This window comes from Syngnathoides biaculeatus, chromosome 9 (assembly GCF_019802595.1).
Source record: "Syngnathoides biaculeatus isolate LvHL_M chromosome 9, ASM1980259v1, whole genome shotgun sequence".
NCBI classification, from domain to species: Eukaryota; Metazoa; Chordata; class Actinopteri; order Syngnathiformes; family Syngnathidae; genus Syngnathoides; species Syngnathoides biaculeatus.
In genome coordinates this window covers 6,715,772-6,738,739 of record NC_084648.1, presented here as the reverse complement: position 1 = coordinate 6,738,739, position 22,968 = coordinate 6,715,772, and the positions used below count along the sequence as shown (strand labels likewise).

The 22,968-nt window shown below is 39.6% G+C and overlaps 1 protein-coding gene across 2 annotated transcripts; it reads right to left on the bottom strand.

Moving 5' to 3' along the window:
* Window positions 1-34: 34 nt before the first annotated feature.
* On the bottom strand, window positions 35-22,606 carry LOC133505797 (testis-expressed protein 2-like). 2 transcript variants are annotated; one of them, XM_061829259.1, is made up of 13 exons: window positions 22,447-22,606; window positions 21,901-21,992; window positions 10,823-12,320; window positions 10,507-10,707; window positions 10,044-10,350; window positions 9,657-9,880; window positions 8,968-9,126; window positions 8,465-8,564; window positions 8,136-8,253; window positions 6,268-6,381; window positions 4,696-4,911; window positions 4,455-4,575; window positions 35-1,667 (listed from the first exon to the last, which is right to left on the bottom strand). In XM_061829259.1, the coding sequence occupies exons 2-13, from the start codon at window positions 21,966-21,968 to the stop codon at window positions 1,524-1,526; spliced, it is 3,270 nt and encodes a 1,089-aa protein (XP_061685243.1). In that variant the 5' UTR covers window positions 21,969-21,992; window positions 22,447-22,606; the 3' UTR covers window positions 35-1,523. The 2 variants fall into 2 exon arrangements, with proteins under 2 accessions (XP_061685243.1, XP_061685244.1); XM_061829260.1 differs by lacking the exon at window positions 22,447-22,606 and having other exon boundaries at window positions 21,777-21,917.
* Between the last annotated feature and the right edge of the window lie 362 nt (window positions 22,607-22,968).

The window sequence follows — 22,968 nt, the reverse complement described above, 5'->3', positions numbered from 1 at the left end:
ATCACAAAGCAAACATTGAAGGACAAAAACAATATATTTGCACCAATATTTTCTTTTAATTATTTCCAATTTATCTTCATAAATAAGGCAGATACACAATCACTTAATTTGGCTTTAAAAATTGCACATCCATTTTTAGCAGGTCAGAAATAATTCACAAGTACACATTGCCGTGATCTTCATATACCCTTTAAAAAAAAAAAATAAAATAACTCCATGATTCTATTTATTCCAAAGTAGACAAAAACAGAAGCCAGATGCCACCTCATGTAAAACATTTAAGAAAACGCTATAAGGCATTTGGTTAAGTCACAAAATCTATTCAGTTGCAGCCCATTAGTATCCTTACAGTAAGGACAAACGATTTTAATTCCTGTAAACTATGGTAAATGTGTTGTAGTCATTGTAATTAGGAGTACATTACAATAGATGAGTGTACCTTTTAGCAGAGAGGAAGGGCACTGTACGCCACCCCAACTGTAGAACTTTGGCTAACATAACACAAAAGTATGACACTTTTTCTATTTCCGCCCCCCAGCCAACAAAGATACCCAGTAAGCCTATTCACTCTTGGCAAGAAAGGCTTCACTATTGAGTACCTTAGCATCATCAGAGTATGGTCAAAATTAAATGACATGGCTCTTTGCAAGAACTCTTTGTTCAAGTTGTTTAACTCCATCCAACTCCAACACGTTTGTTAAATGCAATTGGTAATTACGCCAATTATTGAGACATAGTGTACATTGTGTTTCATCACAAAGAATGTGAAAAGGAAAACTCTCTTTGTGCAGTCACTTGCATACCGCAATCAAAAAGGTAGACACTTCATTATAACATTGAACGACAGTAACCATCCACAAATACATTCAATATATCTGTTAACCAAAAAAAAAAAAAAACTTCAATAGACTTCTATAGCACATCATTCATTAGTTAATGCAGCATTTATATCATTGCACTTGTGTTCACGCATGTATGGAATGTACACAGTAAAATCTATTTCTTCTAAACACGATTTGCCATCGAGCATTATCTCTGTACAGATCTAGATAAAGGGAAATATTGGCATAATAAGTGGCATTCAGGTGGTAGAGACAGCAAAAATGAACACTGTTAGTTAACACCTGATCAGCAACAATCTGAGCTTTTACCCGCTTACATTTCCGTTAACTCTCGACAACTGACACGCTATCCGCTCTCTTTCTGGGGCCTCAATAGAAACTTATTTGCAGGCCTTAAGACATCTGGTGAATGCTTCTATACGTGTCGCACAATAAGGAGGTCATACATTGCCCTTACCGGCTTAAACTCAGCCATTTTATCGCCAATACATTCTTGCATGAAAACCCTTCAAAGACATGACAAATGCTATAAAACTGAGCAGCAGACACTGTCAGTATTTGTGTAAAATCTTTTCTTTTCATTTTGTAGATGAGGGTATATTTCTCCTATCAACTTTGGCCCCAACTTCGGTATCTGGATTTTTGGGGGAATACTGTATTGTAAACAGGCGTTCTTTGCGGCTATCTGGTGCCGTCCCTCTCCAGGAGCGAAGGCTCTTGGGACACTGCAGACCAAGCCAAAGGTCGACCCGAGGTTCGTTGGTCCATGGCAGAATGCATGATAGTCAGCCACACATCATCCATGTTTGGCATTACAATAATTTTCTGCAAAAAGAGAACAAGTAATGGGGATCATGGGTTGGACTGTTGCTTAGTGATTTCAACCATGTAAAAAAAAAATAAATACTTTTATCATAAAAACTTCTGTTGCAATCAATCAGGCAAGCCAAGGAAATCCCAAACAACCAGACTTGATTCTTTTTCCTGAGCTGAACAGAGCTACAGTGAAGAAAACAAGTATTTGAACACCCTGCTATTTTGCAAGTTCTCTCACGTAGAAATCATGGAGGGGTCTGAAATTTTCATCATAGGTACATGTTGACTGTGAGATAGATAATTAAAAAGACAAATCCAGATATCACAATGTATGATTTTTTTAACGATTTATTTGTGCGATACAGCTGCAAATAAGTATTTGAACACCTGTCTATCAGCTAGAATTCTGACCCTCAAAGACCTGTTAGTGCGCCTTTAAAAGTCCACCTCCACTACATGTATTATCCTGAATCAGATGCACCTGTGTTAGGTCATCAGCTGCATAAAGATACATGTCCACCCCATACAAATCAGTAAGACTCAAACTTGTAACATGGCCAAGACCAAAGAAACCAGAGACAAAATTTTACAACTCCACACGGCTGGAAAGGGCTACGGAGAAATTGCCATGCAGCTTGGTGAAAAGAGGTCCACTGTTGGAGCAATCATTAGAAAATGGAAGAAGCTAAACATGACTGTCAATCTCAATCGGAGTGGAGCCCCATGCAAGATATCATCTCGTGGGGTCTCAATGAACTTTAGAAAGGTGAGGAATCAACCCAGGACTACACGGCAGGACGTGGTCAATGACCTGAAAAGAGCCAGGACCACCGTTTCCAAGGTGACTGTTGGTAATACACTAAGACGTCATGGTGTGAAATCATGCATGGAAGGCTCCCCTGCTTAAACCAGCACATGTCAAGGCCAGTCTTAAGTTTGCCAATGACAGTTTTGGACGATACAGAGGAGTCATGGGAGAAAGCTTTGTGGTCAGATGAGACCAAAATGGAACTTTTTGGTCATAATTCCACTGACTGTGTTTGGAGGAACACCGTCCCTACTGTGAAGCATGGAGGTGGTAGCAACACGCTTTGGGGGTGTTTTTCTGCACATGGGACAGGACGACTGCACTGTATTAAGGAGAGGATGACTACTGCCATGTATTGTGTGATTTTGGGGAACAACCTCTTTCCCTCAGTCAGAGCATTGAAGATGGGTCGTGGCTGGGTCTCCTTCAACATGACAATGACCCGAAGAACACAGCCAGGAAAACCAAGGAGTGGCTCTGTAAGAAGCATATAAAGGTTCTGGCGTGGCCTAGCCAGTCTCCAGTCTAAACCCAATACAAAATCTTTGGAGGAAGCTTAAACTCCGTGTTTCTCAATGACATACCCACAAACCTGTCTGATCTGAGAAGTGTAGAGGAGTGGGAAAATGCCTCCTGCAGTGTGTGCAAACCTGGTGAACAGCTACAGGAAACATTTGACCTCTGTAACTGCAAACAAAGGCTACTGTACCAAATATTAACATTGCTTTTGTCAGGTCTTTAAATATTTATTTGGAGCTGTATCACACAAATAAATCGTTAAAAAAAAAAAAAAAAAAAAATCATACATTGTGATTTCTGGATTTTTCTTTTACGATTATCTCTCTCTCACAGTGGACATGCACCTATGATGAAAAATTTCAGACCCCTCCATGATTTCTAAGTGTGAGAACTTGCAATATAGCAGGGTGTTCAAATACTTATGTTTTGACTATATAGTGAAGTCATTCATCCAAAGTGGCGTTACATCTTTTGTGCCACATAACAAAGGCAACCAAAACATAAAACATGAACTGCTAATAATTCTTTTGATGAATGCAGAACTGAGGTCATCCCTTGCTATAGTCCAGTATAGTCAGTGGCATCACACATTTATTCTTTTGGATGGTCACTATAGTGCAGTTACTCACCTGCACAATTTTATTACATTCAGCTTTATAGGCAAAATTGTTTAAATATGGCAGTAATGACTCACAGAAGGTCAATCGGCTCTTGTACTTAAAAGAATAAACCTTACTGAATATTATCAACTGATCCCTTTGGCAAAAAAAGAAGATTATAGGACAGTTACAGTTTTAAAACACAGGCAACAGTAAATATTTTATGTAATAAATTCACATATACCCACCTTATCCTGAAGAATAACTTATGGACACACTCAAAACAATATCAACACAAACTAATGCCAGAGAACATCCAGCTTGATTTTCTACAACTACTGTGCTGTAGTCTAAAACATCACTGCAATTATTAGTCACTCAAGCAGGTAATGCCCACTAAGTAATGCCCAAGCAGTTATGGAAAATGCTTGGTTTCAGTTGTTGCTGACAACAATACACCAAACAGCTATTAGATTTATGGGGCCATTACTATTTCCAAACAGGCCCAGGTAACTTCGAATCTTTTTTTTTTCCCCCTTAAATGAAATCACCATTTAAAAACAGCATTTTTAATTCCCCTTGGTTATAGTTTTCTTGATATTGGCCCTTTTTTTGATGATCTGCAACATTAAAGCGGGGAAAAAAATATAACAATTTAAGTAGGGGGCCAATACTTTTTCATGGTACTGTCATTGGGCAATGCTTCATGGATTTCATTTACTACGAGTGTTTTCTGGAACGCAACCCCCATGATAAATAAGAGTTTACTTTATCAATTGAAGAGGATGACATCAGTAATTGCAAACAGATAGGGAAGTTTGACTGTCTTGGAATCTAAATGCTATGCACCGATATACGGCGCATCAGTACCTGAAGCTCCTGTTCCAGTTTTTTCTCGATCCAGTCGGTGACATGAGCCAGAGTAACTTCTCTTTCTCCCAGTTTAGGCCGTGCCTTTAGTTCCAAGTGAGGGGGCTTCCTAAAGCCATACCTGGGGGGAAAAAAAAAAAGTTTAAACAATATACACACACACACACACACACGATTTTACATTTCCGGTCCAGGACATTCAAATCCACAGATTATGAAGATGAAAATATCTTAAGCGTACCATATCCTGTCGGTGGGTGGTGGAGGTATATTGACTGCAACAGTTCCTTGGAGTTTCTGCAACGCCACTGTGAGAAGAAGAGGGGTGTTGGATACCTCCTCCATCTTCTTTTTGATGAACTCTGTCTCTGTGGCTTTCTGGAAGTATTTGGACTTTGCGATCTTGTCAACAAAGCGCATGATCTTGCTGGGTTTGTGGCCTCCAACAAAAGTATATCTAGAGAAAAACACAAGAGAACTTTTTGAAACCTGAATTTGTTTGATTACTCAGTTGCACAACGCTAGGATTCAATTTATTGGCTGGGATAGTGGGTGAAAAAGTGAGTTGATCATTGCAACACCCCCTTTTCTTCCTTTGACGCACTTTATAGTTATGTATGTTTTTATAACGTACAAATAATATACATTTAAACCTGACATGACCAAAAATCACATGTCCAGAGAAAGTTGACGACTCCTGAGTCATGACTTCCTACATTGTGACGTGAAACTGAATGCAGCCAGTCAAGCAGGAACTCCAAGGGGGAACAAATGTGTCCTACCTGTTGTCGTATTTTGTATAAGTGGGTTCACCGGAAGGCAAAGCAAGTCTATATTGATGGCGTCATCATTCTACAACACTCCTGCCTCCAGTCCCTTCAGCAACACTTGGGAAATATCGGCGCAACATATCCAGTAACCTGTGAAACTAGGCCTTCAAAATAATCAGCACACCAGTAAAAACACAAAGTCCGGGGGACCTCGGAAACGGAGGATGAGCTCGTGGAACTGTGGGAAGTCAGAGTGCTTTTTTTAACATCTCCACTTTATTTTATTTATTTTTTAAACACAGGATTTTTTTTATAAAAATCGTCCCAAGGCCACAATCATTCACTCCTCTTCAATGTCGTGTTGCACATTTGTTGTCTTTGTTTATGATATAGTCCACTGATTGCACGAAATTTTGGTATTGGCGTAATACATTCAAGGTCAATGGTGCAACATAATCTTTATGTGTGTGGTGTTTTGTGTTGACTCCACACAGTCTGACCAAAACTGTTGAATGTCAATTTTTTTTTTTTTTAAACTTAATTTGTGGGGTCTGATACAGGAGAAAAAAAAAAAAGAAAAAAAAAATTTAAGATTTGAAAAAATCCGTGTGTGTGTCTAGGTATTAGAAGACTTTCTAAAGGCCATCTAACCAGGGTTCATTAGTTCATGCTAGAGAACAAGAACGAAATGCCCTGGATGATGAGCATTTTTACAGACAAATACTAATGTAGTATTTATATTTTCTAATCAGTAGAGGACAGCACAGTGCTTGAAAGCTCTGGGGATCACTCAAGTTGAACGAAACTAGCAAACGCTCTGGTTCCGCAGTAGAGACAGTGACTGAAAGAATTAAATGCTGAAACTTGCATATTAGGATATTTGTATTCTATAGTGTGGTAGACTGGAGTCACTGTGCAGTAACGCGCAAGAAAATCTCTATCACATCTAATAGAATACATTGGCGATAACATGAGGACCAGGTGCTCAAAAAGAGCTTGTTGTCGCACATTTGTTACGGCTACTTTTAGAGACCTTTCCTCACCCTTCTGCTCCAGGGATTTCATTTGACTGATCAGACGCATCTTCTTCATCCGATGAGCCTGCACTGGAAGACTCCTCATCACTGTCAGCCAGGCAGTAAGTCCGGGGTCTGGATCTACAGCCACACCAATAGAAATAAATTTATTACGCCAAGCCTCCTTATTCACCTGTCACTTCTAAACATGGTGTGTGTAAATCTATAATATACAGTCCGCTCTAAAAGCATTGAAACACCAAAGTCAATTTCTTTGTTTTTGTTGTATACAGAAGATATTTGGGATTCAGTTTAAAAAGGTGAATATGACGCAAAAAAGTTCCGAACTTCAGGTTTTACTTCATGGTATACTGTTCATCGAGATGGGTTAAAAAAATCAGGACAGAGCACCTACTAGTTGAATCCATCCACTTTTCAAGTAAGGAAATATATCACAACGGACATCATTAATTAACTTTAAGTGACTAACATTTCAAATTTGGTGGGCTAACCCTTACATGCAATAACTGCATCAAGCCTGGGATCCATTGACTTGACACTTTCATTTGAAATGCTTTTTCTACAACCGTTCTTTTTGTTTCTGGAGGTTTCTCTCTTCAGTCTCCTCTTCAGGAGGTAAAATGCATGCTCTATTGGGTTAACGTCCAGTGACTGCCTGGGCCAGTCTTAGACCTTCCAATTTTCCTCCCTGATGAAGTCCTTTGTTTTGTTACCCATGTGTTTTGGGTAATTGTACTTTGTACTTTTACATTGTATACATCTTCTCTTGGTTAGTTTGTTTTTTGGATCATAAGCAGATCCTTTCTTTCTCCAGACTTAGGCCTTTCCATCACTTTGGTAGAGGTTAATCTTGGTCCCATCAGTCCAGAAAACCTTGCTCCAAAACCTTTGTGGCTCATCTATGTAGTTCTTTGCAAACTCTGATCCAGCCTTCTGATTCCGTTTGCTGATGAGTGATTTGAATCTTGTGGTATGGCATCTATATATTTCTTCTTGCAAAGTCTGTGGAAGGTTTTAGACTGCCAGACCTCACCAGATCCCCACACCTTAAACAAATAGCACATGCTTTTTACTTCCTGAAGAGGAAATTGAAAGGAGAACCCCGACAAATAAACAAGAACTGAAAGAGGCTGCATTAAAGGCCTGAAAAATTCCACCAAATATTAAAGGTTTTTGACCTTAAGTTAATTTAATCATGACTCTTCCAATACTTTTGCCATTTTGAAAAGTGGGTGCCTTCAAACAAAAGATGCTCTTCACTGGGTTATTAAGTGCACCTAAATGTTATTACCAAGAAATGAAAGCTGCAATTCTGAATTTTTGTCTCATATTACTCTTATTAATGTGAAATCCAAAGGTCTTCTTTTTACAACAAAAACAAAGGAATTGACCTTGGCATTCCAATACTTTTGGAGGAGACTATTTGTGTGTATCACTTCCAAAAATGTATTGCCATATTGTTGACTAATAACATAGTAATAATGTTGTTCATTAACTCAACGGATTTTCTGAGAAGGGACTCTTGAGAATAACAATGCCCCTCAGAATTAATGCCATTGCAATTATGACATGTATTTATATGAAATGTCACAACCCAAACTAGACAGGCATAGGATTTTGAATGCTATCAATCAGCACTTACCAATAATAGAAATGCATCCATTTAACAGCAGCATAAAAGCAGAATCCAAGAAAGTAGAGGATGAAGAGAAGGTATAGAAAAATCAAGAGAAACAGGCGAGGTTAGCTCAACAAAATGTGATTTTTGAAGACGAAAAGTAGATTTTTATATTGTGTAAAGGAGGAAACCCAAAGAATCTAACATGGAAACCACCAAGACGCTTTTTCAATTAGTGATAGTTTGGATTCTTTACCCATCTTCCCCTAAACGGAAGCTTTCTCCTTCCTTGCCCAAGCGAATCAAGTTCATCTTAGTTTCAAGAGTCATCAGGAAGGACCCACTGTAGGATATATCCAAGTCAAACCACAGACCTGCAGGAAAAAAAAGTGAAAGGGTGCAATTTTAAAAACGGGCTGATTTGTAGGGCAACATGTGGAATTGTGATTAGCAGTCGCCTCGTTTTAATGCAAGTTGAGCAGATGATTAATTTGCAAAAGATTTCAGTGAATACGTCTTAAGAGTTTGTGGACAAGTGCTTCAGCTGAGCGTCTATTTATGTCTGCATTCTTTTCTCTCACTTGCCTTTATAGTCAATGGAAGGACTGGAAGCTCCAAGGATCCTCGGTGTGGCCACACCCATGTCTAGTTCTGTCAGGGTAAGCTCATTCATGAAGTATGGCAACTGGAAAAGACACATAGGAGTTACTTGCGCCCCCCCCAAAAAATGTTATAAATTTTGGAACAATAATAATCGTCAACAAATATACAGCTCTAACACACAGACACGTCTCTACAGGTCAGTCCCTTGTGGATATGTCTGTGCGCAAACATTTTCCAGCACTGTACTGCTAGACTACAATATTACCAACCTCACCACTGAAAGAAATTACTGGCAAGAACTATTATGGAATCTAGAACTACCATATCTTGTTGTCAAACAAATGCCCAGCAGCCAGGAACCCAAACCACAAAAAGCCTGTTGTAGCAATCATAATAAAACTGAATCTTGATTTTGATTTTTATCCTGAATTGAATTTATTACACTTGTAAAATTGTAAATGTAAATTGGTCCTCAATCTGCTCACCCGTATCTTGCTGAGTTTCATTTGAATCTTCTTGGAGACAAGCTCAGCCCAATAAGGCTCCCGAAGAAAATCCCAGAAGAGTCGGCCGACAGCTGCATTCACCCAGGCAACAGGATCCTCCCCCTCCTCTGGGAGCTGCTCCTGTGCTGAGGTGGGACTCTGAATTGATAGGAACAATACGTTCAAAAACATATGGAAATTAAAGACAACAAACTGGTCATGATTCTAACATGGGTATATAAAAGATAATTGATGTTCCATCTAATCAAGAAATATAATGAGCCGAGTGGAATATGTAACGTAATTCCAGGCCTACAGAGCCCACCTGGTTGTAAGCCTCACCGAGCACATTTGTCAAGGAAATACCATTTGGTACAAACATAGGCCGCAGCCATGTAAAAGCCGCAAGTGCAGTCATTGAAACCAACATTGAAACACGAGATATTTACAAAGAAAGACAGTACACAGAGAGTTTATCGCTAGCGCTGACGCGTTAACAGGGCCTGACCAGTAAAAGTCACTTCCTCAGCACATTGATTCCACTGGTCTCACTCTTACCTTTTCCGCTCAAGTGCCCCCTTGCGGCCGTTAGAAAAAAATGCAGAAATTAGCCGGATCACCGCATAAACTGCAGGGTTGAAAGCGTGTGAAAAAAGTCGTGGCTTATAGGCCGGAAATTACGGTAATACCTTCTTGTCAGCTCCTGGGCTGCCCTGGGGACAGTGGAGATCAGAGCTGGTCGCTGGGGAACTGAGTGCAACCTCTTTTGGCAATAATGAAGCCATGTAGACACTGTAGTCCAACAGCTGGGTTTTAGCACTGCCTGCAGTTGGGGAGTCTTTTGATTTGGGCTGCGATCCCAGGACATCATCCAGACTGCTGTGGCTACTACTTCGACTATGAGAGTTCAGAACTGTGGGCAATAATTTAAAAAACAGGATGAGGGATTAAAGGTTTTCAGTCCCTTTAAGATCTTGAAATGTATTACTGGAGGATAAAAAGATATAATCAATCAATTGCTTAAATGGACACTTGTAAGGAATTAATGTTTTTGAAGAAAATCAATCTATTCTCACCACTTTTGGAGCTTGCAGGACTTGTGGCTTTTTTCAAATCCACCTTAAGCATAGAAGCTGATATAAACCTCTGGAACCACTCCTCCTTCTCCCTCCCAGTCCGTCCAAAAAGATAGAGAGTAAGGTCTCTACTGGAGGACATTGACCGGACTGACTCTTGAGTTCTTCCTGTTCCGTCTCCTCTGTTCTCACTGGTGTCACCGTCCACCTTAGATATGAAATCATCCTGTTTGGCCAGTTCAATGCAGATAGGATATTTTTTGTTCCATATCCGTTTCCTGGCCAGGCTCTGAGGCACTAGATGGACCTAGAAGATGGATTGGATTACATTTACTTGTTGGGTTTGGTTTTCAGATCGCAGACCAGCTCTAAAGATAGTTGGAAGTAATCACGTATCAAAAAGAGTGTGTGTGTGTGTGTGTGTGTGCGAGTTATGGGAGAAGAAACTTGTTTAATAACATACTTTGCTGTTTGTTAGATCATAGATCTTCTGGCTGATGTAGGTTACATCTGGTTTTGGTTCACTGTGAATGGCACGTCGGGCAATGTTATGGTTTGGTTTTGACAGACGGATGATGGAACCCTCCAAGCGGACAAACACAGAGTGTGTCAATGTGGCATGGTAGGTTTCTGGGTCATAATTTGTTATTTCATTCATCCAGCCCTGATGGGGAAGAACATTATATAAGTTTAAAGTTTTGACAAGGTATAAGGATCAAGAAAATATTCAGTTCTTGACTGATTAATAAAGTAGATATACAAATATATTTTTTACTTACCTTAAAGATTTCTGGTTCTTTAATGTCCAATCTTTTAAGATTCCACAGTTTTCCATAGCGTTTAGAACATCTAAAGCGTCTGTCAGGTTTCGGTCCAGTCAGCCACACAACCCCGATTGCGACAAAGAATCCCAATGCCACGCCAAGCAATATTCCTCGGATGTACTCCGGCAAAGGTAATACAAAGCAACTATAGACTAGAATAGTAAGAATGAAAAGGGTGTAGTGAGGAATGCTAGGCGCGGGCTCAGCATCTTCAGATTCATCCTCGCTGCAAGGTTCAGTACTCCCACTTAAAGGCACTTGAGACTGGGTACCAGTTCCAGTACCAGCGTCAACATCACCGTCAGTACAAGATTCAAAGTCCTCACTGTACAAAATGCAAAAGTCCTCATCCTCCTGTTTTGCAAGAGCAGACATGGAACACTTGTCCAAATATAACGGGAATGAGGATGATTTGTTGGGGCTCTTCATGTCTAAAGGTGCCACTAGAGGCTCTCCTGGACCAGAGGTGCCAGTGTTTGGGCTTTCCCCTTCCAATTCAGTGGCTTCTTCCTCTTTGATGCAGTCATTGTTTCCGTCCAGGTGGCCACTGACAGAAGTCAGGTTGTAGAGTTCGGACGCACTGGCAGAGAGAGCCTTTGGCCGACTCAGGCTGCTGCTGCTCTTTTCATCAATCATCTTGCTCAGCAGCTGAAGTGGTTCATAGATGGCCTCGGAGAAACGGCGTTTAGTGTCTTCAATTCGTGCTTCAACCTCTGAGACTTTGAAGAAGCTGCGGTTATCTGGAGAGATTAGCGGAGAAGAAGGGGCTGTTTTTGAATCACCAGTTGCTATTGTGCTAGCATTCTGCATCCGGGACTGAGTGAATTGCTTGAAGAGTTGCAGATTAAGGCGGGACTCTGAAAGACGATGGGACGAGGGGTCCTGAGAGGTGTCAGATGAGGATTTAACCAGAGATTTCATCAGATGCCTATGCCTTGTTGTGGGAGCAGTAATAGTAGAGACTCCATCTTTAGTCTCAATGTCCGAGGCAAAAGATTTCATCAGCGTTAGAAAGGACTTGTCTGCAGACGGAAAGCTCAAAGATTTGGTGGGGGATGAATTGGTACTTGTGCCTTTTTGCTCGACAAAATCTGGCAATGAGGCTGTGTGAGAAGTAGAAAGTGGCGATCTGGTAGATTGGTGTGTGGGAGCCACATCACCTGAAGGGTCCGATTGCTGTGCTTCAAACATCTCCTCACTAGCCTCAATGCCTGTTACAATATTTACTTCATCCTGAGTGGTGGATGTGGAGGAGACCGATGTTGTGTACAGCTCTTCCTCCTCCTCCTCTTCCTCCTTCCCAAGAGCTGAGAAGTGGATTGTAAGGGTCTCATTTGACTCGGATCGATGAACATGGAGCTTAGGCGCCAAAGCAGGTGGCTGTTTGTCTCTGAAGTAAGTGCTTTCTGCATGGCTAGGATGCTGGCTAGTCATTGCAGTACTCCCACTCAGTCTGCCAAGAAGAAAAAGACAACAGTGCATTCAGAAATATTGAAAATAACTAGTTTTTGTCAAACCACTTTTAAAATAAATTTGATGCATGACTGTTGATAAACTGTTACCCATGCACAGATTTAATCAGACGTGACGTTCAAACCAAACATGGTGCCTGCACGGAACTATTACATAATGCTCAGGAGGTCTTTTTTGTGTGTACACCACTAGGCATAATTGAAATAAATCAAATTAACAATCACAAATCAAACATTCACTTTTTCTTACTCTATTACTTCTTTGGTTGAAAATCCATTTCAGTTAATTACACCCTGAAGTCTGGAATGCACAGACATCACCAAACACTGCATTTCATCTCTCAAGATGTGTTACCAAGGCCTCTACTGCAACTATGCAGAATGCTCAATGAGGTGAAGAAAAATCCTAGAGTGCTGGCTAAAGATTTAAAGAAATCTCTGGGACATTTTACCATCTGCGTTGATAACTACGATAAGTAAAACATGAAATGATGCCATGGCAGGACACAATAGAAGAAGCCAAAGCTGTTCAAAATACATTGGTGCATGCTTGAAGTTTGCATAAGAGCACCTGGATGTTTCAAGGTGGTATTGGAAATGCTTAGAAAGAGGAAAAGGTTGAATTCTTTGGAATGAATGCATGGATGCATACCATCAACAAAACCTCATTTAAAGCAAAGTATGCTTGAAGGGTACTATGATGGTTTAGGACCATCTCAGTGCCTGGATGAATCATTGTCAACCACAAATAAATAAATAAATAGATAAATGAAAAAACAAACAAATAAATATAAAGTTTATCAGGACACCTTGGAGAAGAACTTAAGATAATGTATCTTCCAATTAAAATTTATGTAAGTGTTTTTTTCTTAATTCGCCTTGATTTTGCTGATGTTGAATGTAATAATGTTAAATCCATGTACTATATGTAGTTACACATATAAGAGTACAGTGATTGATGGACTGAATTACTCGGTAAAACCAGGACAGGAACAGTCATGTATTAATAGATAGTTGCAACAGATAATTGAACAGTCCATTTTGGTGTGAAGACTGTCAGTGGCGTTCAGATTACCTATTTTTTAGTGGATAATTTCAGTTTGAAGGAGCACAGGTTAAGAAAGTACTTTGTGCCCCATTCAAGCAAGGTGCTGAACCAGCCGCAAGCTCTCTACTCGAGGCGCTTCTTTTGAACTTGTCACCTAATTATCTTCTTTGCATTATGTCAGTTAATAAATCTAGGACATCGAATCCTAAATCTGGCCAGGCACCAGAGACATTATTGGACTACATGGTGGTGAGTAGGCCCTTAAAATTTAGAAAAATAGTTTCCTTGATCTTGTCTTTGTAGCGTACCATATATTCCGCAATGTAAGGCGCACCTAAAAGCCTTTAATTTTCTCAAAAGCAGACGGTGCGCATTATAATCCGGTGCGCCTTATATATGGATCACTATTGAGCCTTTAGTGCACCTCCATTTAATGAATGCATAATGTAACCCCAGCCTCTACTGTAGCGTCGATTCTATGGGCCTTATAATGCGGTGCCCCTTATAGTGCGGAAAATACGATACTCAAATGAATATACTCTGGATTGAAAAGGATTCGCAAATCACCATTTACATTTTTCACATCTTAACTTCAATGAAATTGGAGTCTGAATAATTATCCTTTTAAATAATTAATAAAAATAAAATAGACTGTAGATGACTACAGCATAACCATAATCATTTCACTTGTGTATTTAATTTTTATTTTAGCTCTCTTGTGTACATTTTGTACATGTCCAAGAGACAACATTTTGGGGAAAAAAAAACCCTAATCTTTTGGTGAATCTAATGCCATTTCTGGTCTGATAATTGCAAATAAAACTAGATCTGCTAAATTGATACGTACAGAGTAAAGCATACTATTTTGTATTTGGCTCTTTACTGCACTATGGTGGCTATGTGATGATTAGGATGGCATAACATAGAGGCACATTTTCGATATCTCCTTTGACAATTAGACAGTCTTTAAGTCACAACCACAAGTAATCAAAACCAGCATGTCAATTTGGGGGAAAAAAAAACATCATTGTTCTTCAAAGAAAAGGTCTTACTTTCTAGGTCTTTGCGTTAAGCTCCAGGGTATTTGATTAAAAGATTGCAGTTAGTATTACATCCTTTGCACAGTTTCACAATATTTGACAGACTGACTTGCAACTTTCAGCTCCGTAAAAATTGTATGTCACTAGCTTAGGTTAGTGATCGACTACAGTATTTTGACACATTGCAGCTCTAGGAATTAAACTTCTTTGTGAGCAATGGACCCTGTGACATACACCAAAGGTGAAATTGCATGTGGAAAGAAAAAGAAGAAAGAAAAAAAATTGGCAGGCATGCTTCAGAAATGTTATTACTTTGGGGTGTTTCAGTATATGGATTCATTTTAAAATTGTTCTGTGCACTGCAGGAACGTAACTGGTAAGGGACAGAAAGTGTATAACGCCCTCATGTTCTCGTCACACATCTACTCCATAAAAAAATTACAGTGACACTCAGCTTCTGGCTTGCGGCTGTAATAGCTTATCATCTACTTTTGATGGTGTGTCAAAATCAACCCAGCAAAAACTTCAGTAAATAATAAAATAAATAAATAAATAAAAATAAAATAGTTCAATCAAACTTCCCACTGCATATAAAAAGCCTTTTTCTCCCGGGATCTTCAGATGGAGCCATAAACTGTTCAAAACGGTTACTGTTGTTTTCGGCATGGTTTATTTCACATCAAAGATCAGTGCTGAGATACAAGTGAAATTGTGTGGCTGTATTTCTTGTGAAATTTTGATATTAAATGTCATTTGTTTTTTTGAACATGCAGTTGTCATGTTTATTCTTTTCTTTTCTCAATTTTGTGCACAGAAATTCACTTTCAACAGCCAGGCATAGGATGTTTAAAAATGCGATCCAATGTAATTATAGTATGTTTGCAAAGGGAATTTTTGAACAGCACATTGTTGTTATTGTTTTCAACTTGCCGAAAAGTGGGTCACGACTTGGGGAGAAGAGGAAATGTGTGTCCCATGGTAGTGACAGTTGAGAACTACAGCAGTAAGTATGCAAGTCTTTTCAAATGTAAATTATTGCCAATGTAATAGAAAATTAGACATTTTACTTTCAGACAGGTTATGTTGTTATCAAAGCAGAATGAGGAAGCGTTATTGCCACTTCTACCAACATTGACATTTATTGTCTGTTCTAAGGCTGCCTCCTCTTTGAGCAAAAAAAAAAAAAGTCCATAAAATCAGAACAAGAGAAATCTACAGAGATACACAGAAAATAAAAACAATCTTGTAGAACGTTCCGGATGGAAAATAATCAAACCTCTTGAAAACAGCATTTGGGGCTCATTTAATTTGTTAGAAGGCGTTGTTTTTTCCACTCCCTTTTATATCAAAACTACTCACACATGACCATGTCCAATCAACCTTAACAAAACGTCACTGTTGTCAGGCAACCCTAATTGGGCAAAGCATTTTGTAGTTAAGCCCAGAGCAACAAAGGACTACATTGTTATTAAATGAATGAACAGCCCATGGGAGACTAAATTGGTATGTGTTATATCATTGTTTTAAAACTAATCTTTAGCTCATGGTGACTGACTCCGCTCAAAATTCTTAACTGAGCGACTAATTTTGAAGTAGACGGCTGCACTATCCTGCTGGGTGCAAACAGAGAGAGAGCATCCGTGTTTTGTGCTGTTCCGCCTAATTACTTTCCAACAAAACTTTGACATTATACAGACAGATTAACTGCAGAAAGTGAAGACTATTCTGGATAAGGTAGGCATATATACTGTAATGTTGAACTTTGCAATTGAGAATGATTCCTTAATACAACTTTTTGCCCCCCTTTTTTGGAGATTAAATTATTTTCAGTCTCCTCCACCACTTGCAAACATTATTCCTTAGGACTCAACAAAAACATGAAGAATAGCAGGGTGTAACAATCATTTTCATGGCATCTCTTTGCCCACGCTGTGGTAAAGGCACAGCCCCTTGTCCCCAGTTTGAAAACCACTGTGTCAATGAATATGAATACAGCCAGTTTAGAACAAGGTAGAACTCAACGTTAAAAGGAGTAGAACAAATTGTGAAGTGTAGAGGTGGACACACCCTTAATGTTCAATGAAATATCCTTTACAGTTAGCCACTTTACACAAGTCATTAAGAGTTTTTGAATTGAACGAAAATGAATTTTGTTCAAACGGCCAATGTCAAACTTCTATAAACCAGTAACCAACACCTCAGATAGAACTCTCATATATGAAACAAAATGTCCCAAGGCACTCATTTAAATGATTGTACAAATCATCTTTGCCTTTTTTTTAAAGGCTTGTGTCTGGAGGGTAAATATTGTGTTGCGCTTAGATAAAAAGGTGAATAATGAAGGAAAGTCTTGTACTAAAAGAAACTGCTTAGAATCCAAGATAAACCTAGCTATTTTTACCTCAGATGGTCAAAGTTTTGCCAGAGCCTGACTTGTCAAACCATTTGACAAACAAGAGGGAAAACAAACCCACGTAAAACAAAACTGCCACTACCTGTTTTACTGCATTTCAAGAAGCAGAGAGACAGCTGCTTGCCTTTCAAACAGACCGCACGACTAGTGTTGCATATCACTGAGTGCTTACTGCCTGCCACATTTACTCAAACCTAACATATACTTATTTTGAACTCGCTTTCATCAACAGATACTGTAATAGCGGCCAGATTCGCTCAATCAATTAAAGATTCCAAAGGCTGCACTGCATCACACAGTTACATTGCACCTCACCTGTTGGTTATCCACGCTCACTGTTATGTTTTGTTTCTCATTTGTGCTTCCAATTTTTTGTTATTTCTTTTTTTTAAATAGATAACACTCAACCGTCTATTTTTAACAGCGTAGATGATGGCACACAAGATTTTGGTCCTTGATCTTTAGCAAGGAAACATATAGGTTACAGACTGGGGCTGCACGATATACTTACTACCTGATCATCATCTTCGCAATGTACACAAACGCAGTAGCAGTCACTGTGATTTGACGGGCACATAACCGGCCGCGCGAAATTGCAAGCACGAAAAATAATGAGCGTAAAATTTGTTACAAGTTGAAATACATAAATATTGAAAGACGTTGCTTATTTTGTGTAGTCTTGACCAACGTTCCCTCTAAACTGCGTCACTGTGCACTCTCTCAGTGCACATGAAAACCGATCCAGCGCAGTGAACCACAGCCTGATGTCTTTTTTTTAAAGATAGAAGCACACGGTCTCTGCTTAGCCTACTTCAACTTCCGAGTTTACCGGACACTGCCCCCCACCACTCTTAAAGGGGTACACTCATAATTACAAACAACACACACCCGCAACTTTATAATTGCGGGCATGACTGGTGGACCACACCCGTAACTTTGTATCTGCGAGCATGACTGACCACACCCGTACATTTTTCAGATGTGAGTGACCGCAGTAGTCACAATGCAAATGTCCTGACAATGTAGGGACAAAGAATTCCGACACCGAACAGGCACTAAACAACAGGTGTCAAAAAAGGTGATTTTATGTGGCCCACAATTGCAATTCATCTATGTCAAACTCCATGATTATGAAAATCTGTGCCAAAATATCAAATTGTCATATATCAGAAATGACAACATTGAGATGAGCATTTTTGTGTTACCAAACATGAGCAATGGTTGAAAAACCCATTACCCTTGATTTCTGTTTCCAAAACTATTGCATAAATTGTGTGTAAATATGATGAGGGGATTAAAGATTTTAATGGTTTCACAGTCAGAAAGTCCCTCTGAGAGAAACCATAACTACAATGTGGCCCACGGGAAAAATTACTTTGACACCCCTGCACTACATGCATCACTCAACCAAAAAAAAATTATACTAAGAATAGTTTAGGGTTGCAAAATCTTCTTTTCCTTTTGGCTTGTCCCATTTATTTACCTAATAAGAGTAAAAGTTGTTCATTTGTTCAGCTGTAGTGTATTGTAAAATTGTCATATAAAGAAGCAGATACCCCTTAACCTAAGTGCTAGCATAGGATGACAAGAAAATCTAGACACAGAGCATCCCAGAGGTGTGGCGTTGTACACGGCTGCTTCGGTGGACATTTTAAACTATCCATTCTTAAAGAAACACTTGACGTCATTGTCACCTGCATTTAATGCGACTTACAAACAGGCAACATTAGTCCCTAGCACTAACATTTGTACATAAACAAGCTTGCATTCTGCCACTTCATGTTCTTAAATTTCAGCAACATTAATTTGTGCGTGGTAATATATGTGGACGTTGCCGAGCAAGGTAGGCGGTTTGCCATTGAAAAAAATCCCATTGTTCAAGCTCAGGTGTAATGTCGGCACGCTCTCCTTCATGTGGCACACTACATGGAAAGAAAAATTCAAGTATGTTACTTTTCATTGGATCAAATCATTTGTCGTGGGTTAGGTCACGACTATGTATGATATGTACCAGATTTTACTTAACTTAAAGGAAGACTCTCCTCTAAATTCATATGTACAATAAACCCTCCAATGTGAAGTAATATTATTATTACATATATTTTGGACATTAATTGAAAAAAAAATGAAAATATATATATATTTTTTTTAAAAATGTACACATTCTTTCACAGCCAGACCCAGAAGAAACGTCCTAGACTCCGCCCTTGACGTCGCTGGTGCTTAGCATTAGAGACCATTTGTTCTAGCGAGGCCAAGATGCCGACGTGTTGTGCACCAAAATGCAACAAAACTGAGAAAACGCACCCAAATTTGTCCTTCTTTAACCTTCCGTGGAGTCAACCTGACAGGAGAAAGCTGTGGCTGTCACAGTTAAGGCTCGTTCATCAGCCGGGGAAATTTGCACGCATCTAATCATGACTGGTTATTAGCCACTTAGCGACAGCCTCTCGTGCCAGTACTGTATAAGCAACAACAGTTTATGAGGCGGCCCGGTGGAGCAGCTGTAAAGCGTTGGCCTCGCAGTTATGAGGACCCGGGTTAAATCCCGGGCCTCCGTGTGTGGAGTTTGCATGTTCTCCCTGTGTCTAACCTGCCTCCCGCCCGTTGACAGCTGGGATAGGCTCCAGCACTCCCGTGACCCTCATGCGGCAAAGCGGCTAAGAAAATGGATGGATGTGTAGTCACACTAAACACACTAGTGGTTAGAGCATGGACCTTTCTGACCTGTCAATCACTCGTACAATGCTAGCCAGTCAGCATTGTCTTAACCCCTGGCTTGACGCCCCCCTTTTGCCGTATTGCCCCACGAGCAATGCTGGTTGTCAGTAGCGTGTGCTTCCGAAGAAAATGGCCCTCAGATGAGCTTGGGGAACGTGCAATTCTGATGAAAGATATCCTGCTAGGTTACAACGCGCCTGGTTGTTGATTCATTTTCCAAAGCCTAAAACACAGGTGACAAGTGTCTACGATGGGTTAAGGCTCGTGGAAGAGTGTGGACAATATCAACAAACACAAGGCTGTATGTTCGAAGGTAAGGGAGGGAGAAGTATCTTCTCTGACTTTAATTTAATTATTGTCAGTGCTTTATACATTGCAGGAGAACAACTTTCACCTTGTTAAGAGTATCACTAACCTGCTGCATAAAGTGTGTAATATTTTATGCCAAAGAGTTGGGTTAGTGATACGTAAATGCGGCATGTCATGCAAGAGAAACGTCTATTTGCCCATTTGTATCACATCAGACTTTTAATACAGAGCACTGGGTTCCATTACGAGCCAAGTCAAATGAATACACCCACTCACTTCTAAAGACTACAATGATATTACTCGTGATTTTTCCAAGTAAAAAAAGTACTCCTCCCAAATTACATACGCAGTACAGTTCAACTATTTTATCCTGTTGGATTTCATTATGAAATTTGTGAGGCGTCAAACTTTTTTTGCATCGTTCGGCAACATTTCGTTGTAACTTTGACATTGTGTCCTCCTCCGTCCAAAATCTTAACTCCATGTACATATCCTTGCGTGAAATAGTTGAGACCTCTCCGTAGAACTCTCTTGGACAAGTATGACATATTTGGGAAAAAACGTACCCCAATATTATCTGGAATACGCAATACAGAACCGACTTCAAACATGTTGTGTTAAATCGCCATTTTGTAAGCTTGTGGGACATGGCTAAGGAGGCGGAGCTTAAGATCACCATCAGAGAGGTCCATTGGCTTAGTAAACCAGGGATCGTGATTTCGTATTTCACTGGGGCCTCTAGTACCCAAGTGGGGTTGTGTCAGGAAGGGCATCTGGCGTAAAAACTGCCAAACAAATATGAGTGTTTCATCTGAGATGACGGGATAATGGGACAAGCCAAAAAAAAACTCACTTTTTAGCATGGATGCTACTACAGGAGAAAATTTAATACTTGAGTGAATGCACCTTATGATTGTGAAAATATGGTACATTGTTGGGGGGGGTGTCAAACTGCTGCGATAAATGAGGAATCACTGCTGAAAAAAATGTAATTTTCAGTGTGCTGTTTTATAACTTTGGCCTTTAGGTTTTAGATCTGTGAAACAGCTTTTCATATATTTTGACATGAATAGAAAAAAATTCTCATGAATGAGCAGAGGTGGAGACATTTTGAATAGGAGTACATTGCGTAAATACAGACTTTTCAAATCGATCTTTCAATAAATGGGTTTAAAATTGAAATGAAATATATCAGGGAAATTACTTTAAAAATGATGACGCATCACAGTTAGAGGAAAAAAAAAAAAAAAGAGTCACTGCCAAATCAGCATGACTCGACTGCATTATGTTGTTCTTTTGCTTACCATCGGATGTTATCGTCCCAAAGAGAGTGCTCAATCAATCAATAATCATCACATGGCTTAGTTTAGTTCTGCAATCACCTAAATTATCAGCTTGATGTAGTCCAGGTTGTCTGGGCAGAAGGTGACAACGTAACTCGTGCTACATTTTTGGGAGAAATAGGAGTTCAAGGATGGAGGGAGTTTCTGGATTGCAACCTTGCAAAGCATGTTACTTGCAAATAAACCTGCAAACCCCCTTTCTTCTATTGACGTTAAGTATTCACACTTTTAAACATTTTAAAAGCTTGGGTTCCGAGGAAACCCGGATGGACCTTGGCTTGAAAACATTTATTACATTCGTTTCCCCAGTGATTATTCGCACAGGTCTGAAACTTTCCACATTTTAGAGTGATAGACCTTGAGGGTATGTTTCCTCAGGGCTAATTTGCCTATTATCTTTCCAAAAGATTTATGCACATCTGTCCCTCAAGGATAGCATTTCCATGTGACAAAAGTCTATGAGCTTGAATAAAATCTTTTATGAGTCCGTAGTAAACATGATCATATATAAGCTATGGACTTTGTACCCTAGCGTGTGTTAGGATTCAAAGAAAAAGGCTTACTTTTTGGTTATTTGATCCTACCGCTTGTCTTCTCTTTGTAGCTGGACTTTGTCCTCGCATAAGGTCATTTGTAGCTCAGGAAACCGATCGATAATGCGTTCGCATTTACTGGCAAAGTGCTTACCTTGTATTCTCATTGCCATTCAATCCGGCAGGGGACGTACATCGGCCCTCTGCAGGGTCAAGTTTCATATGTTCATGATTCTCAGGCAGCTTCTGTAAAAAATATCAACAGAAATAAAGATGATTAGGTGTGACTAACAAAATTAGACATCACTGCCGGAAAGTACTGTTTTTTTTAAAAGTAATGTACAGTAATAATGGCCCCGTGACTGCTTTGTTGTCAGCAAGCATTCTGCAAACAATAAAAGGCTACGGCAGCAATTATCCGCGTTCGAGCTCAAAAGGAGTGGTAAAACATCGCTTGTAAATTGTCCTTCAAATGTCTTCTCGAACGCTTGACAAATATCAGACAAGTTAGTCAAACACGGATTGTTTTGCCAACATTAAAAGGCAAGTCTTGGCTAACTCCTCAGCTAAAGCACAACGCATGCTTGAAAGAGAAAGTGGCTAGCTTTCAGTTTCTGTGACTTTTAGCAAGTCGAAGATCACATCGCCACTCGTGCGGGAAGAACAGGCTTGTAAAAGAAGAGGAAACAAGACATCTTACCGCGAAAAAGCAACTTCATTTTCCTCACAAGCATTTTGGGAAAGTGACCGTAAAATAATCCAATTTCTTTCCGCAACGCAGTGCTGTTTACAAATACGTGTTGTCTTGTTGTTGCCCAACTGTGTTCAGTCTTGCTTAGTCCGTTGACAAGCGACTCAATTCCTTTTATTTGGATGTTGAAAAGTCCAGACTAGTCAAGCATCGAGTAATGATCAAAGACTCACCGTGCGCTCGACTCTTGTCGAGCGACGTATCAAACAGCGGCTGAGAGGGTCTAGAACAGATGAGGCAGATGTGACAAGGAAAACAATGCTGCGTCGTTCAAGTTGGAATATACGGACATTGCCATGGAAACGTTTAACCTTTACATGAAAAAAGTGTCATGTTTAGTTGTTTTCTTTCATCACTGCACACGAGAATAATACAAAAATCATCTTTTTTCAAAAGTTATCTCGCGTTGAATGGATCACTTCCGTTGTCTCAAAAAAGTACATTTCAGTAAACAAAAATCCGTCTTATTGT

Coding starts and splice junctions, on each gene's coding strand:
- LOC133505797 (XM_061829259.1), bottom strand. CDS start 21,968: ATGAAACTTGACCCTGCAGAGGGCCGATGTACGTCCCCTGCCGGATTG. Junction 10,708..10,822: donor AAGAACCAGAAATCTTTAAG/GTAAGTAAAAAA, acceptor CTTCCCCATCAG/GGCTGGATGAATGAAATAAC. Junction 9,881..10,043: donor TCCTGCAAGCTCCAAAAGTG/GTGAGAATAGAT, acceptor TATTGCCCACAG/TTCTGAACTCTCATAGTCGA.